A 19,334-nucleotide genomic window follows, 5' to 3' on the forward strand; every position below is an offset into this window, starting at 1 on the left:
AGACGGCATAGCTTTACAGACTCTTTGAGACAAAGACAGCATAGCTTCACAGACTCTTCGAGACAAAGACAGTATAGCTTTACAGACTCTTTGAGACAAAGATAGCATAGCTTTACAGAGTCTTTGAGACAAAGACGGCATAGCTTTACAGACTCTTTGAGACAAAGACAGCATAGCTTCACAGACTCTTCGAGACAAAGACAGTATAGCTTTACAGACTCTTTGAGACAAAGATAGCATAGCTTTACAGAGTCTTTGAGACAAAGACAGCATAGCTTTACAGACTCTTTGAGACAAAGACAGCATAGCTTCACAGACTCTTCGAGACAAAGTCAGCATAGCTTTACAGACTCTTTGAGACAAAGACAGCATAGCTTTACAGACTCTGAGACAAAGTCAGCATAGCTTTACAGACTCTTCGAGACAAAGATAGCATAGCTTTACAGACTCTTCGAGACAAAGATAGCATAGCTTTACAGACTCTTTGAGACAAAGACAGCATAGCTTTACAGACTCTTCGAGACAAAGACAGCAGAGCTTTACAGACTCTTTGAGACAAAGACAGCATAGCTTTACAGACTCTTTGAGACAAAGACAGCATAGCTTTACAGACTCTGAGACAAAGTCAGCATAGCTTTACAGACTCTTTGAGACAAAGACAGCATAACTTTTCAGACTCTTTGAGACAAAGACAGCATAGCTTTACAGACTCTTCGAGACAAAGTCAGCATAGCTTTACAGACTCTTTGAGGCAAAGACAGCATAGCTTTACAGACTCTGAGACAAAGTCAGCATAGCTTTACAGACTCTTCGAGACAAAGATAGCATAGCTTTACAGACTCTTCGAGACAAAGACAGCATAGCTTTACAGACTCTTTGAGACAAAGACAGCAGAGCTTTACAGACTCTTTGAGACAAAGACAGCATAGCTTTACAGACTCTTTGAGACAAAGACAGCATAGCTTTACAGACTCTGAGACAAAGTCAGCATAGCTTTACAGACTCTTTGAGACAAAGACAGCATAACTTTTCAGACTCTTTGAGACAAAGACAGCATAGCTTTACAGACTCTGTGAGACAAAGACAGCATAGCTTTAGACAGCATAGCTTTACAGACTCTTTGAGACAAAGACAGCATAGCTTTACAAATACAGGGTTATGCAGATATTAGTCAAATTTACCCTCTGAGAAAACCTGGTGTTAAACAGTATTATACGGCATTATATCAAACATGCGACATGGTTACCAAAAGTCAAAGGTTTCTACAAAACATAATACTATGTATGTAGGCCTTATTCCAATATGCCTCAATGCCTTTCTGTATGCACTGCCTCATACACCATTTTGTCAGAGAGGAAGTGCACAGAAACCTTTCTCCAACTGGCTGTCATTTTCTGGTTTCAATAATATTTTTAGTTTTGCTTTTTTAGCACGTGATTTAGACTCATAGAATAGTGCCACTGTACAGAGTATGTGGTAAGAAACGAAAGCAGAGAAACACTTAACATATGTAAATCAGAACAGCTAATTCACCAAGGTTAGACAAAGTTATAGAGAAGCACACATGTCCCAGGAAAGGCATGACAGCATGGACCTCAAAACTCATTCAAGTCTTGGACAGGAGGAAATGTTTTGATTCAGGGCATGTGAGCGAAATGTCTACTGGATCTCGCTTGAAGATGGGGAAAGAAGAGCGCTGACACAGCTCAGGTGGAGGAGATGCCAAGTTTATCAGGAAGGATAGTTTATGGTTTCTGGTTAAGATACACAAAGCAACATTTTATGCTGTATTGATATAATGGCCCCTAGTTAGTGATTATCTTGAGTTTCAAAAGCTGTACTGTCAGTGGTCTGGCAAGGCATGCTTTCATTAACAAGAGCTCTTTAAACTACTTCCGAGGTATTCCTAACTTGAAACTATGCAATGGCAAACAGAAAGGTCCAAGTTTTTAATCTAAGTCTCCTAATCACCAAATGTCAGGCACTCTAACAAAACCACATCATGCCTACTTTCTACGCTTTCCTTTCCAGGTTGACTAAGTCCTTGCAGTCAAGAGGAAGATGTTACCTCTCACAATCAGCTTTAACACTCACGCCAAATATCACTTCTCAAAGGATAGAAATAGGTTAAAAAAACGGGTATTTTATAAATCATTCACCACCAAACATAAAGAAAAAATAGATAATTGGTGTCAGTGATATTAAAACATGTATGTACTATCAACAGCTCTCACTTAAATATATACATGAACCAGCAGCGGTCCGTGGAGGGAGTTCCGTGGGGCGGAAAGCGGGGCGGGGGAGGGGCAGGGTGGGGGGTACTAAACACCGGAACATGGATAATTGGAGGTAAGTAAACAATTAAATAAATAAAACGAATTTCGTAGCGCGCCCTGCATCACAAAATGCGGTGCAGCGCGCGCTACGAAATTCGTTTTATTTATTTAATTGTTTACTTACCTCCAATTATCCATGTTCCGGTGTTTAGTACCCCCCACCCCGCCTTTCCGCCCCACGAAACTCCCTCCATGGACCGCTGCTGACATGAACGAAGGACCCTAACATACGTGTGTTTTTCTAAAAATGCATTTGGTAATTTTGCTGTGTTATGAAGTATGTCTAGGGGCTCTGTAGGCTTTTGGGGATCTTTGTTAGCATCAAGCAGCTGTCACGTACAGGGGTTCCACATTTTCTGTCTATAAAACTGTTGACACAAATTCTACATTGGATACTGATCTAGGCACATTCTGTCAGGACTATTAATGGAGGTGCTCTCGCACCTGAACAGCTTCAAAATAATGTTATTTGTTGTGCTACAGAGATATTTTAAAATTTGCTTATGACAAAATTCAATGAATCTAAGCAGAAGCTGTGAGCTATTAAGGAAAGCTGGGTTGAATACATTCAAATAGGTAAAAGCGCTAGAATCTTCTAGAGGGTTTCAAGATACTAGAGTGAGAGAGAACAAGCTGCACACCACTGGCGTGAAGAACATGTTTTGGACTTGAAAGGGCTTTTCCTCAATGGTGTCATTCAACCCCTGCTTCCTGGAAACAGATAGTCTTACTGAGACCTCGAGGAAGCTCTCAATGGCGTAAGCTGTACGCTAGGGACTGTGTGTCTAATTAGAGCACTGGTGAGTGGAGGCTCCTACTAACATCATTCTTGACACATGAACAATCAAAGGTGCGGCCATTACCAAATACTTTTTGTTATGCAAAAGTAGTGATTTAGGCTACCCCATCTGAAAGGAAATTTATTTTGCATCTCACAAGCCCTTGGTTTTAATTCATAAGTTCATTGCAGCACAGTTTGGTTGACTAGAATGTGTGCATACCTGTATTAGTTAATTATCCCCCCTATTGTTCTAAGTTCATTGTATATACATTAAATGATTTGCCTGGCACATAGACACAGCTCTGTATCTAGTCGCTCATCTCCCATTTTCCTCAATATCTTTAGTAACAATATTTTCTGAATTCACCAAATAATTTTTCCACCTGGTTGATTTTCGTTAATCATATACATTTTCTAGTTATCTGTGTAAAACTCCTATGATGCTCTCTGGGTCTGATTCGCACTCAAGAACAAGTCTACTTAAATAAGCAGAAATGGCACAGCAGTGAAGGCTAACCTTTGTGGAAAATAGGAGAAAATTGTCTGAAAGACATTATGAAGCTCCTCTCAAACAATAATGTAAAGGGATTAAAAACATTCTGCGGCCACCCAGAAGTGCAAATGTTGTAATTCAAAGTAATTTACTATAAGGTTCTTGAGGCAGAGTAATGGGTCTATTTAACAATTAGTTACAGATACATTATTTGTGTATTGTAAATTAAAATGTTTTTTCATAGTGTAAGAAGTATATGTTTATGATTTAAAGCTTCGAGTACAAACCTGAAACACATGGTGCAGGGGTCAACTCAAAGTCTTAATACACAGATCCTTTGTTAACCCATTAGTACTACTGAATTCCTAAAAGGATACCCATGTGACCAGACTAAAAGGATGAGATACACTGTGATTAGGAATTGGCCTCATGGACCACAAATAAAAGCACATTCAGGCCATTTATAATATATTTGTGAATAGATTGTTGCCATTGGTCTGTGTCCTACTTTATAGACCACCCCAGAGCATGCCACTGTTCCCACAGTCTTTGAGTGAACAGATGCCACATTTAATAACAAATTATGCAAAAATACTGTTGATTGGGGATTTCAATTACTGGGCCAACGAAACATCAGGTGGTCCTCATTCAGGTGAATTAACGGACTTACTCACAGGGCTCCATCTCAATCAGCATATTACCACTGCTACACACATTAAAGGGCACACACTAGACCAGGCATGGTCAGCCAATCTGGTTATGACCAATCCAGCGGTCACTCCCTATATATGGTCCGATCATCATTTGATAAAATTTGCTATTAATAATCTCACCAGGCCTAAAACATACTTACCTGATGTTGGATCAGTTAGGAGTTGGAACACTATTGATAAAAGTGAATTCTTAGAGACACTGACCAACACAATTCCACCTACCCAATCTTCCATCAACCAGAGTGAGAAAGACCTATCGGACTGGCTTCTGACAGCTAGCAATAAACATGCCCCACTTAGGAGAGTACATCGAGCACGCCGCCATGAGGTCCAGAGATGGTTTTCCTCTGATTTAAAGAATTAAAACTAGCTCTGCGACAAGCTGAAAGGAGGTGGAGAAGTAAATACTTGCCTGATGATAAAAGCACTTACTTAGCAGCACTTAGAAATTACAAAAAAACTATCTTGGCCACAAAAGCTGAATATTTCTCATCAAAAATTGTCACCTCCTCAAATCGATCAAAAGAAATCTTCTCGATAGTTAATGAACTATCTAACCCCGACAGAGTGAGACCAAAACCCACACCCTCGCAAACACTATGTAATTCCTTAAACAACTTCTTCAACGATAAATTCAAAGCCATTAAAGCGAGTATCCCTATATGTTCGAGCCCTGCATGTCCAACAATACCTAAGAACTCCTGCATTCTGGAACAGATTCCAGTAATAAGTCAAGAAATATTTTCGGACTTGTTGACAAAAGTAAAATCTGTCTCTCCTAGGGATTACTGTCCGCCTTGGATCCTAAAGGAAGCCTTTACTGCTCTCTCGAGTCCAGCTATGTCCATTTTAAATGAGTCACTGTCCCAGGGTTATGTACCTGACACCTTTAAGGAGGCTACTGTCATCTCCCTTCTAAAGAAGCCAGGAGCGGACCCTAAAATCTTAACCAACTGCTGCCCTATCTCATTGTTACCTTACGAAGCCCATGTGGCCAGAAGTCTATCTGCCTTTTTGGAGCAGTCCGATTATCTGGACGCACATCAAGCAGGGTTCCGCCCAGCTCACTCCACAGAGTCATTTATACTGACAGTATTGGACACCCTTCTGGAGAAGGCTGATAGGGGCTCTCCGCAAGCCCTGGTGCTGCTGGACCTTTCCGCGGCATTTGAGATGGTCGACCACAATATCCTGGGCGACCGTGTCAAGGAAGCAGGAATTCAAGGCCCAGCCCTCAGTTCCTTTCTAAGAAACCAATTTCAGGCGGTCTGCCTAAGCCAATTCACGATCCCCAAGATGAGAACTACATGCGGTGTTCCTCAGGGCTCCTCACTTTCCCCTCATTTGTTTAACTTGTACCTTCTCCCTCTGATCCACACCCTGAAAGAAAGGAAATTTCACACCTTTAATTATGTGGACGACTTCCAACTGGTGTTCTCCATCAGTAACTCTCCTACATCCTTCCATGAATTCCAGAAAACGATGCTGTTCATCTGCGGCTGGATGAACAGCAACCATCTGAAGTTAAATCCAGATAAGACGGAAGTGATTCTTACAGGAGGTCCTTTAAACCCTTGGAGTCTGGCCTAAAGAGCTGAGACAGCCCCCTACTCCTTCCATATCTGCCAAAACTCTGGGGGTCAAATTAATAATGACCTCACAATGAAAACTCAAATAGGATCTGTAATTTCAACATGCTTTTTCCAACTAAGGCAAATTAGCAGGTTCCATACACAGGAAGCAAATATACAGGCAGTCCTTGCTATGGTGATATCCCATATAGATTACGCCAATTCTCTATACTTCGGCATTTCCGCTTATCTCCCCCACCGTCTTCAACTAGTACAGAATCAGGCAGCCAGACTGATTTTTCAGGAAAACAGGCATCAACATGTCACTCCTCTTCTAAGGAAGCTGCACTGGCTCCCCATAACTCAGAGATGCGCCTTTAAGGTGGGGTGCATTATCTTTAAGTCCCTGAATGGTAGAAACCCCAAATTCATTGACAGCCCTATTGAAAGATACATTCCGACCCGCAACCTGCGATCTGCCCATTTGCATTTCCTGACTATACCTTCCTTCAAACTGAAACGTTTTGGTGGAACAAGGTTCGCCATACTAGGCCCCAGATACTGGAACTCCCTGCCTCTAGAAATCAGATCCTGCACAGACCTCATGAGTTTTCATAGACTCCTAAAAACATTGCTATTTAGACTGGCATACGAGTAACATCTCAGACCAGCACCCATAGAGTAGCACCATGAAACCAATCTGGTGTACGTACACTTTACAAATAAAGTATAACATAACATAACATTGACTATGAGGGAGTCGAAACATTTACATAGCACTCTTTAGAAATGTAATTACCCCTTGGAGCTCTCATGCCCACTGCAAAACTCTACAAATCCACACCAGGAATTTTTCCTGAATTCTAGTGCCAGACAAGTGTCTACTGCTTGTGCAGTGATCACCAAGAAAGAAGACAGCCCCAGGATGCTTTGAAGGTGTTACATTGAACCAAGGGATATCTGTTATTCACAAAAATGAGTAGCATCGTTCAAAAGGGTTTATGAGACAGGGCGTTAATTCTAACCTGTGGGAGCTCTCTGACTGCAAGTACCCAAGGTTTATGTACACTTTGAAGGACCACCACACCTATGGACACTGTAAAGGTCGGGCTATTTCCTCTTCGGCTATTCGTGACTTAAGAAATTTCCATACAATTTAGACTTTTTATAAATGTCCTGGGTGCTCGCAGTCGCTGTCCCGTAATGGTGTCCTTTTTCTATAGGAAATGAATATTAGGACAACTCTGCTCTTTCGTTTTTTCCAAAGTTTGTAATGTTGACCCCGTTTTTCACTTTTCCTGGAAATGACTGTGATAGTTTGATAGAAACAACAGGAAAATGCGATGTTTGCTTGCCATTAACAGGCTCCTGTTTTTTGGGCTGCCCTTTGTGGCTTGTATTCGGTGTTCCTGTGCTTCACATATAGATTGTTTTTAGCGATTCAAGTCTCGTATTCAATATTCCCGTGTTTCATAACTGTGGGTTTTAGAGTGTCAAATTATTATTCATAGCATTTCAACAAAATATAAAAGAATAAGGACCAAACGTATAGAAGGAACAAAGGGGTCAAAGACAACCATTAGTGATCATCGAATGTAAAAAAACCTGATATGTCAAGTTATATATTCCACAGGCAAAATATAAAAACCAGTAAACAAATTCTCCATATTATGAGCCATAATTCTAATCCATGAACTGCATTCAATGAATATACTTTAATCAGGGATCACTGCTATTTAGTACCTTATGGAGGGCCTATTCTATACTAATGCAGCTGTAGGCGGCGGTATACCTGAAGTACCACTAGGGGACAACCAATTGCAACAACTAGGCAGTGAAATGGCTCAGTTGCTAGGTGAGGCCCAGTGCCAATTGGGATAAATATACTGGGCTCTGAAAACCCTTATACTAAAGTGTCCAAAATGGTTTGATCTAGAATCTAAACAGAAAAATAAATATTTCTTATTGCAATGTGTAATGATGCACTAAAGTGCCAAAATTTAGTGTAGGGTCCTTCTCACCGTAGAGCAGCTGCTGCTGCTACTTGCGCTTGGAGTACAGCTCCCGGGAGCAACCTTTGGTGACTGGAATGAAGGAATGTTCAAAGCTTCTGATTGGGGACTGCGGTTCTTAGCTTCCGGCGGCCACTGGCTGTTCGGATTCCGCCCAACTGTGCTGTAAGTTGATGGCTCCTCAAAAGTGTGTGCACCTGCACAGTCAATCACAACATTAGGATTCATTTCTTTAGACAGATTCCTATGAAAAGACACAGACATACATACACCGCCACTGCGACGAAACGTGTAGAGCTGCGTTGAAGTGGCTTTCCATTGACCATGGAAGCAAATTTTCAACTTTTCAGAAATTCATTAATATTTCCTAGAGATATGTTTCAGACTCCTAAGAGCTTTCACCTGCCCATGTACGTAGCAGGAGGTCTCTTTCTCTAATACCTGAAAAGTGCTTTTTATGTGGCAAATACGTTTCCTCTGAAAAAACATTACCTCTGAAAGTTCTCACCTAATATTCCCACCCTAAAACTTGTTTACTCCTTCCCACCAGTAGGAAACTTACAAGCATGTTTAGGTAAGTAATTATTTGCAAATTGTTGTGTTACCACCAACTTCCAAGCTTATAGGAGTTCACCAATATTTGTTGGCAACACTCCCTGGAACACACACAAATGTTTGCTTAGTACAGAATTGGCTCCGATAGAAATTGCACCAAATTTGTGGAATATCTGAGTGAGTAAATCCCTTCGGCAAGTCTCTACATCCCATTATTCATGATTTTGTGAATCAAATACCAAGATGTTATCCTTGCGAGTAATGTTGTTTAGTGAGATAGAACAGTGGCAGCAAGACATACTGAGCTTGATTCACAAAACCAAGTTCTTCTTAAATATACAAATGACTAAAAGTATTATTGCTGTAATATCAAGTGAGACTAAATGTGTACCAGGGGTGGTGACTGGGTTTTACAAGAAGGAAATGCTTGGACCTTTAGGACAGCCACAAACCTGCAAGTTTGTGAATATTTACAAACCTTTCCAAAGCTCGTTTCTGCCACAGATATGGTTAGAGAATGACTCCTCTCATTGGCAGGAGTAAAACTCTATCCATGCTAAGAATAAGGAGGTGCCCTCCAAAATTACTGGGGGAGAAGGGGAGGGATTTCACATGAAAACCCAAAACTTCAGCATATGCAGTTTTGGTAAGCTTTTGAACATCTGCAATAGTAAACTATATCTGATTATACATCTTTAACTGCTAAATGGTTGTGATTACTCTTGAAAAGCTGCCACTGTCCGAGCTTTTCCGGAGTGCACCGAGAACTCTTTGAGCATTCAATTTGTAAAAGTAAAACCAAACATTTGAGTGTATATGTGTATATGTACAAAGGTATTTTCGCGAATCAGTGATTAGAGAGGATTCAGTGCTCAGTGCTACCTGGAAACACCACACCATATGTCTCACTTTGTACTACCTCGTTCATTTAGCTACATTTAGCTACACACTGGTGCTGCAGTGATGTCCTGGCTCCTGGAGATCATGTTCATATAAGGCGTCCTCAGAAGAGGATTCTTCTGTGACCTACTGCTCCACGCACAACTAGTGCACACCCACTAGGTACATCTGTCAGAGGATGGTACTAACCAAAATCAAGAGAGATGATGGCATCGCCAGGTGTGGGCGCCAGCTGTGCTAGCTCCTCAGGTTCTTCCTTCAGTTTGGTGAACAAGAAGTCACTCTTGTCTGGCACTGCACCGTCAAAGAAGGAACTCATGGCCACTGGGCGTGGTTTGAACAACGATTCTGTCTGGTCCATGGAGAAAACTATGTCTGTCTTTTCAATTTCACTGTGAACATAAAAAAAACCAGATAAAAATAAGATGAGACCTTTAAAATATATAGACACTGGATTGTTAAAAAGCTTCTACAGAAGTATCACAGTATAATATTATTGCTAACCTTTGTTATACCAAAATGCATGCACAACTGAAGCCTTTTATCTCAGATTCCATATAACATTAGAATAACACTTTTGTTTCCTTTGAAGTATATCTAGAGGTCTTTGAGACTGTTCTGTTGGAACTTGTATTTGCTATATCAGACCAGGTTGTCCCAGGTATCCTGTACACTATTACAATACAGGAACGTGGAAAAGTAACATTTTTCGACAAATTCACAAACAAAGTTGCAATCCTATGGAGTAGATGTAAGCCCACTTCTGTCTTAAATTTGGGATTTCCTCGGAATCCTGAGATGTTTTTGTAGGTTTTATTCGATAGAGCTTCGGATAAACCTTGGATACCCAGGTTTCTGAATTCCCCCAGAAACTATTGGTGCCATGTTCCATCGCTCCAGTATGCTGAATGTACTGCACTTTTAGATGTAACCGAATACAGGCTACAAGGGCGCTTGATGGTCTTCTTAAGTACAATTCAGCAAATGATTTTAAATTGAATTTGACAAACACAATGTTAATGAAACTTGGTTCTGTGAAATCTAACTGTGTCTGGCATCTGGGCGACCAAAAGATCCAGACAACTAAAGCTTATCATTATCTTGGAATCTGGATCGACTCAAAACTTACACTAAATAATCAGTTGAAAGCCATAAAAAGTCGAGCACAGCTCCTGCAACATCAATTAATCCCAATAAGCAATAGGCTTCACAGCCCTACCAGAAAGAGTGTGCTGCAGATTTTCAGAGCTGAATTGGAACCAGCCATTATTTATGGTGCTCCAATTTAGGGCACCAAATTGCCCCTCAACTTGGTACAAGAGCAATCAGAAGCTATTCGGAAGGTCTTTGGTTGGAGTTTGGAATGATCAACCTTTCCACATGCGCTGTCGCTCAGTTTTCTAAGTATTGTTATCGCCTGAGAAATGCACCAGTGGGCTCTTAAAAACATGCATATAGCAAGAGCATCAAGCCAATTAAAAAATTCACAAAAATAATGGTATTATAAATCTTTAAACTCTCCTAGATTAACCGCAGTTGAATGATTTCTGGGGAAAAGGGATAGATAATGGGCAATTCAAACTACAAGTTAAGCAAGCCTACACAGCTTACTCTTACACTTAAAGCACTGAGTCGTTTCAAAAATTATCTAGGCTGAACTCCTCTTGCTGTCGCTCGGTCTTACCTAGATCTTCACATGAAACAATCCTTCGAATAAAATATATTTGATTCAGGTTTCAACTTATACCTTTGAAAACAACTGCATTGTGGAGATTGTCGCAATTGTGAACATGTTGCAGAGGATGTGGACAGTATCCCGAGTGTCTTCCTCATTATATCTGCATATGCCTGTGTACAATGACCCTTAGACGACAATGTGTTTTATCCGGCTGGGAATAAGAACCATGGAGGCTGCAATGGCAGCTTGCTTGCAGTGCACAGACCCACAGCTATTGGCCAGATTAATCAGATTCTTGGAGGGCAATCGCCATTCTGCAGACATCGACAGCAGATAAGCATGTATTTGCCAGGCCGTTTGCTTGTTTATTAATGCATAATGAAAACCCCGCCTTCGATATTATACATAGTACTTTTTGCAGAGTGGGGGCTGTGATCAAACTGCCATGGAAGAACGGTTTCTTTTTGTTGTCATATTAAGGCATTTCAATTTAAATATTGTAGTTATTTTATCATCTGTAGAAGTCAATGTATTCTCTTCAGTTTAACTTAGGTAATTGAGCTAGCGAGGGACGGATATTTAAGTAGCACTGGTAGACTCATAGTCCCTCATCCCACTGACCTAGTGAGGGTTAGCTGTCCGCTTAGCTCTAGCATCTAGACATCATCTTGAAGTATTTTATTGACTCACTGGGTGTCAGTAACATAATTAGCTCTGGTAGAGGCCCAATGAGCTCCAGTAGATGTGCAGTCTCCGGGAGTTAACTCCAATGCACATTATTCACATAAGTCATGCCTTGTACACTATTAATCTAGTGAGGATTAGATGTCCATTCAGCTCAGAAATGGGACTATATAGAACAATAACTAAACAACTATTTTTAGCAGTTATTAGAAATAATTCAATTCAATGGTGTAGTCAGATTTTATTAAGAAAAATTTACTTTTAGAAAGTTGTCTTTCTTTTCCCGCCTGAAGCTCCTCGTTGCTCTTCCACTCTGCCAGCCAGTAATTAGCATTTGCATAGGTGTGAAAATAGTGCAAAGTGCCTCCAAGGAGCAAAAAATAGGCTGACTTAAAGAAGCAGAGATGACTCCTTTGCACCACCCAGAATATGCAAGTTGGAGCTTTGAGCATCCTTTTTGACATTACAGTATTAAATCCTGCTTCAATGTCAAATCCTGCTTGACAGGTCTGCTGAGATTACATGCAACAATGGGGGTTTACTTGAAAGGAAGGGAAATAGGATGCCAAAACACTTCATGTGTGTCCATTGTCTGGTTGCTGGAAAACCCTACTTTTGTTCTACCAGACTTTTTTTCTCTGGTGTGGGTTTTACATATAACACCTAGGCATACTTGAGAGTAAGGGAAACAGGATGACATAACAGTTCTTGCGTTCTTGTATATTCACTGACTGGTTGCTGGAAAACCCTACTTTTGTTATATTAGACTTTTGTCAATGGAATTATTGCGGGTACAGTGACAGCCCCAAACTGGACTTTAGTTTTAGATGTGGGGATCATTAGGATTATCGCACACCTAGCCCTCAGAGCCCAAGATTAATGTGAGTGAAGACTTTTGCTACCTTGAAAATGCCCAAAGTGGGTAGAGTTGGCCCAAGAAACATTTACCATATTCATTAGGGCATGCCCACAAATCAATCCCACTCACTGGCTCATGCCAGGCAAAAATGTGTCATTCCGAGGCACCCATTTCAGAACACTCCTAAATCTGAAGAAAATCAGAAGACTGGACCTGCTTTCAGCGACCTGAAAAAACAGCCCTGAAGAACTGGACCTGCACTCTCTTTCACCCAGAACAAGGATGTGGAATCCAGAGTTCACAATTATGACCTCCTATTAAAGCTACAAGAAGACAACAAAGCTACAAGAGTCTAACTTGAGGTCTTGGGCGTCGTGCTCCGCTTCGTCCACGGAATGCACGTAGCGCTGCCTGCTTCGCCATTTACGAAGTAGGCGAAGCAGGCAGCGCTACGCACACACCGTAGCAAAGCAGAGCGGCCCGCCACCCGCCACCCGCCTTCCACCCGCCCTAATTTAAAAATAATTAAAATAAGGTTAAAGTAAATATAAACCTCTTACCTTCAGCGCGGCGTCCCGGGGCTCCCTCTTCTTGCTGACGGTAACTTCTTCATGCAAATGCGCATGCGCGGACGTCCGCGCATGCGCATTCCTCGCGAGAAATGCGCATGCGCGGGCGTCCGCGCATGCGCATTTGCGTGAAGAAGTTACCATCAGCAAGAAGAGGGAGCCCCAGGACGCCGCACTTAAGGTAAGAGGTTTATGTTTACTTTTACACTTATTTTAATTATTTTTAAATTAGGGCAGGCGGGAGGCGGGCAGCGCGTAGTGGGGCTACGGGGAGCGTGCGAGTGTGCGTAGATTTTGCCACACTATGCGCTGCTCCACGTAGCCCCACTACGCCCACCCTTGGTCTTGGGGGGCTTTAGAAGTGTACTCCTGTGGTGGATTGGGATTTATAGGACTAAAGTCAGAAGGTTAAAATCTCTGACCAGAACAAACCTGGTTCATGTATATGAGCTGTTCTCTATCGCGGTCAACATCATCATTGGAACTTTATGCTTCTTGGTGCTATTATCTACTTAAAACTTAAAAAATTAATATCTCTGGTTTCCCTTTTGGGAGCTTTTGTCATTTTGTTTATTACTCTATTTTTCTAATTTGTTTTGATAGTTACATTTTTTTGCATTTTGAGTGTATTACCATTTTGGCACTGCATAAATAATATACACATTGTCCTAAATTACGCCCATCTGCTCTGTGCCCCAGCAACCAGGGATTAGGCTCAGGTTAATTGAATGCCTGAGTGTTTCCCAATAAGGGTTGTTGTTATCCTTTGAGGTGGGTAGTCACCCGACCAAAACAATAAGCCAATTTCTTACAGACATTCACTCACATAATGCAAGAGGGTGGGAGAAAGGGTATATAGTGTCAAGATGTGTATTTCGAAGAGGTATTAATTTCCTTTCTGAACATGAGGAGGGCTGGAAAAGTTCTGATGTTTCATGGAGAAGTTTTTCCAAATCTGAGGCAGTCAGTTTTCTGTATGCTTTCTATGTGAAGTTATTTGTCTCCATTTTAGTGATGTCCTGACTTTAGGTGTGATGCAGACCACCAGAAGGAATATTTTCTAAGACAAATAGGCAGGGTGCAATTTCTGGTGGCCTTGTTAATAATTTAGATGATCTTAAAGATAATGCAAGCCTAAGGGGGGAGGAGCCAATTGAGTTCCACAAGCTCCAAAAGCAGATTGTATGCATTCCTAGAAGCCATAGGGTGATGTGGTTAAATTTCTACTTGCCTTTGGTGAAACACGCTGCAGCACAAAGGAGGCCTCTGGGGCTGGCAATGGGTATCAGGGAGGCCAAGGACACACATCTATAAAAGGAAGCAAGAGAGCTGGGACAGTATTTCTAAAGTCATTTTCCGTGAGAAATGGTTTCACTTTTTGAGGTCTGAGAGCCAGTACTATGGAGCCTTGGTTTGCTTGGCAGTGTGTTCCTTGTAGGAGAAATAGTTATTGGGGCGAAAACTATTATTTGGCAGTTGGGGGAACAACATTTGGCTCACCCTGGTCACAGACTTAGACTCTACTGTTGCTCAACCACCAAAAATGCCATATGTAGGTTTGTAGAGACTGTCCTATGTTAGAGGCCGCAGAGTTAGTGGGAAAACTGTAAACCATTACTTTCCAAGTACTGACATACTGTCTGGAGCCTTATTTGTTGAGCCACAAAACAGTGCTGTTGGACTGGCCCTTTTTGGCTAAAGTTCCCTAAACTTTTTCCTTCCCCCTAGACCTTTTTTCTGACATGGTGTTGGCAACTTAGATGCTTTGGGCACTTTCCCACTGCTGATTAGTGTCAAAGTGCCAGTGCTCCCTGTATAAAGTGTAATGGTAATTGGTTGTCCATGATTGGTATGTTTGATTTACTAGTAAAGTCCCTAGTAAAGTGCACTATGTGTGCCAGGGCTGGTAATGCAAAGGCTACTGGTGGGCCTGCAGCACTAATTGTGCCACCCACACAAGTAGCCCTAAAGAGAGAACTCAGGCCTGCCACTGCAGTGCCTGCGCGCAGTTTGTTAAACTGCCTTGTTGTCCCGACAAGTGCACCCACTTGCCAGGCCTTACCCTTCTCTTTTTATGCACATCAGACACCCCTATGGTAGGCCCAAGGTACCCCCCCTGGGCAGGGTGCAGTGTATGTGAAAGGTAGGACATGTACTAAGGTGTGTACCATGTCTTGACAGTGAAATACTCTCCATTTCATTTTTCACTGTTGCAAGGCCATCTTGCCCATAGGACAGAATGGGGGAGGCTGTGTAATATGTTTCCAGCTTATCTTCCGATAGGCTTAAGATGGAGAGGTGAAGTTTAGTGTGCCTGAACTCACAATTTAATAACACACCTTTTTGTGAAGGTGTTTTTTGAATTGCGTGTTTAGAAACCACATTTTTAGAAATGGCTGTTTTTTTGTTCTAACTATTCTGTGTGTCTCTGCCTGGTTGTGGATTGACTGTCTGGATTTGAAAGTGATAGGATCTGGGAAATGTCTTGACCCAGGGGAGGAGGTGAGACAGCAACAGGCTGACCTGAATCTGGAGTGTAGGGGGAGGAGTAGCCCCTGGAGGTGAAGAGGCCTGGGCTGCCGCCATAAAACAATGGCTCCATCTCCTACTGAGTGATTGAGGATCCAGACCCCCACTATCAAAGGAAGAAGGTGTCACTGGCAGGGAGACAATCTGAACTGGTTTGGACAGGTGTTAGTGCCCCCCTGAACACAAAGACATCAAAGACATTTAGGGGTATAACTATGAGAGCTGAAACCCCTGAACGTTGGACTGATCGAGACTGAAAAGGATTGAAACTACTTTTTGGTCAAGAGGAACCTCTGCCAAGGAAGAAACAGCTGATGAGACTGAAGGAAAGGACTGACCCTTGCTGTGTGTTCTGGGGCAGGCCTGCAGTTTGCTGATTTAACCAAGGAGAGGCTAAGGGACTTTGCTGTGTGCTGTGTCCCCCTGCTTGAAAGGACTTTGCTGTGTGCTGTGTCCTGAAGTAACTTGTCCCCAAGGGCCCGAGGAAAGCTGGCGCCCTGTTGTGGAAACTCAGGAACATAAAAGTTTCCAGGTGTGTCTCAGCGATGCTGTGTGTGTGTGCTTTTTTCAGCCTGAGACCTTCGTAAGAACTGCCCTGTGATCGTGGGCACCCGGAATCCAAGTGAGTCTCAGCGACGCTGTGTGCATGTGCTTCGTGCAGCCTGAGATCTTCGTGAGGATTGCCCTGTGATGGCGTGCACCCGGAGTCCAAGTGAGTCTCAGCGACGCTGTGTGCATGTGCTTCGTGCAGCCTGAGACCTTCGTGAGGATTGCCCTGTGATGGTGTGCACCCGGAGTCCAAGTGAGTCTCAGCGACGCTGTGTGCATGTGCTTCGTGCAGCCTGAGACCTTTGTGAGGATTGCCATGTGATCGTGTACACCTGAAGCTCAAAAGAGTCTCAACAACGTTGTGTGCGTGTGCTTTGTGCAGCCTGAGACCTTTGTGAGGATTGCCCTGTGATCGTGTGCACCCGGAGCTTAAGTGAGTCTCAGCGACGCAGTGTGTGTGTGCCCTGTTGCAGCCTGAGACCTTCGTCATTGCCATCAGCATGGACCGGCATCCCCAGAGGAGCTGCGCCGCTGGCCCGAGCCTGCCTTTGCCAAGGAGGGACCTCGAACCATCCCCGTCGGGGGGTGAGGGGGGCCTGAGTTCCAATGCCCAAGATCAACAAAGTCGCACAGGAGGTCCAAGTCGCGAGGAGAGTGAGATCGCACCCCCAAGGTAATGCTCTGCGAGCGCGCGCGTGTCTGTGCCTGGGGTGGTGTGTGGGCTACGAGAGAAACGCTCTCAGCCTTTGCCCTCTTTGCAGCGTGAGCCTCTGCTCAAGTCCATATCGCGGCCCGTACATGCCGAGGAGTGGCAGTACCGGGGCCAGAGTGTGGAATCGCATTTCGTTTTCCATTGTTACAATGTTGGGGGCATGGATTGGCAGTAGCTGACCGCGAGTCAGTAAGAGTGGCGATCGGTGCCGAAGTGCCTTATTTTTGCATTACAAACTGCCTAATTGTTGCATTATGAAGTGCATTATTTTTGCATTACGAACTGCCTGATTGGTGCATTACGAAGTGCCTTATTTTTGCATTACAAACTATCTTATTGTTGCATTACGAATTGCATTATTTTCACACTACGAACTGCCTGATTGGTGCATTAAGAATTGCCTGGGTCTTGCATTACGAACTGCATAGCATTGCATTAGGACTGCATTAGATCATCGACAATGGCTCATTAATACTGCAATAACCTACCAGTGCTTGCTGGCCTAATACCCGGCAAGGTGGAATATTATAAATACGCATATGTTGGATTTTTTATCGTGTGGTCTCATCGTATATCTTTTTATATAAACATATAATTGTTTTTTATGAAACTCGTGTGAAGTCCCTTTGTGGTGTTATTACTGTGTTACTGAGAGCATGGTTGCAAATACTTTACACATTTGCCTTGGAGATAAGCCTGGCTGCTCGTGCCAAATTACCGAGGGGGTGAGCAGGGGCTATCTGAGAAGGTGTCCTTCCTTTCCCTGACTTAGAAGCAAGGGTCCCTATTTGGCCTAAGGTACCTACCGCAGCCAACTAGAGACCCCCAGTTCTAACAAGCGCTAGGCGGTAATGGGTCACTTCCATCTTGATAAAATCAATTGACATGACTAAGACAGGAAAGAGATGCAGCCATCCATTTTGGCTTGCCTACTACTGATATGTGGGATGCAGCCATTCATGCAAGCTTACCTGCCACAAATAAATGAGCTCTTTCTGTTGCTTTTCACTGGGTTTTGAAGAAGAAAAAAAATAACAAATGAACCTGACTCCCCCTCCCTTCTCCCTCTTCCTGGGAAATGTTACACATTGATTAACGGGTCCAGTTAGAGAAAAACTGAATGAATTTGGAGTACCTTTCCTAGCTAATCCTTCTTGGAGAACCTTCACCTTAAATGCGAGTAAATCAGTTTTGCAGTACGGCATAAAGAAGCTATGTTTGTACTGGTACATAACACACAAGAGTCTTGCAGAATAAGAATGCTTCTCAGGTTGTTCTCTAATTGTTGAAAAAGAAAAAACTGCAGTATTAGGTAGAGTTGGGTGAGCCACTAAATGCTTGCGTCAGACTCGAGCCTGGCTCCGGCTCAGCTCAAGGTTCTGTAGGAACCTCGAGCTCATAGGGAGCCGAGCTTTCATGTGGCTTTTGTCTGCCTGGCTCTCTCCACACAGGATGTGGCATTATGGCCATAACTGCCGACTAGGTTCAAGTCTTGGTGTCGTCTCAACATCCTGTGTTTCTGGGCAAATTACTTAATCTCCCCCGCCTATATGAATGTGACATTGTATAATTTAACTAATGCTCATGTAAAGAAAGCTCTTCAACACATTGGGTTCAAGTTCACCCTATATAAAAACTGCAGAAAAATGCACAAAGATGTTAAAACAAAGCCTTAACATAAGGAAAGACAAATATATACCCATTCCCTGGCTAATCTGTACAAAATGAAAACAGAAAATGCAGTAAATCATGGCTTCGCCGCTTACATTGTGGGATCTTATGCAACTACTTTATTTCACCAAAACCTTTTACTTCATTATCACATATGGAAGCACTTTCAAATATAGGAGTTCAGAATACCAGTTGTACAAAAACTATTGTGCTTAATTTAATAGACCATAATGTTGCTTTATAATAACCTGAGTCATGTACAGTGTTTACATTACAATTGTCTTGACTTTTAGTGCACTAATTGCTCATGTTTAAAAATTATCACTTTTAATAAGTACATCTTGGTGTAGTGCTATAATGCGATTTATTAATGTCAAAGCTTCATGTTACGGAAATATACTTTCCTTGAATTTTGAAACAGGTTTATCATATTTTATGTGATGTTTGTTGTGTGATTTAGAAAGAAAACATGTTCAGGGCTCCGCTTGTGAACCGGCTTTAAGATCCGAGCCAGATCATTGGCGCGACTCTGGCTCTCCTTGCAAATCTGTTTGTTCACCCACCTCCAGCCGTGGTCCGTGCAGGTAACAGCAGTGGGGCAGTGTGGGGAAGGTGGGATTTCGAGGGACGATGCAGAGGGAAAATTAATTAGTTATTCAATTCCCCCTCTGCATCGTCCATCGAAATCCCCCCCCATGCGGCCCCACCACTGTTACCTGCGC

General features: G+C 42.6%; 1 protein-coding gene across 1 annotated transcript in view; it reads right to left on the minus strand.

The window, feature by feature from the left end:
- The window catches only part of EPAS1 (endothelial PAS domain protein 1), a 297,631-nt gene that overhangs the window by 39,454 nt on the left and 238,843 nt on the right, over positions 1-19,334 (minus strand). The window contains exons 9-10 of the mRNA XM_085612765.1: positions 9,551-9,753; positions 7,916-8,103 (exon numbers count right to left, since the gene is read on the minus strand). Of these exons, the coding sequence (XP_085468891.1) occupies positions 7,916-8,103; positions 9,551-9,753 (391 nt within the window). The remainder of the gene's footprint in view (positions 1-7,915; positions 8,104-9,550; positions 9,754-19,334) is intronic.

This window comes from Triturus cristatus, chromosome 6 (genome assembly GCF_964204655.1).
Source record: "Triturus cristatus chromosome 6, aTriCri1.1, whole genome shotgun sequence".
NCBI lineage: Eukaryota > Metazoa > Chordata > Amphibia > Caudata > Salamandridae > Triturus > Triturus cristatus.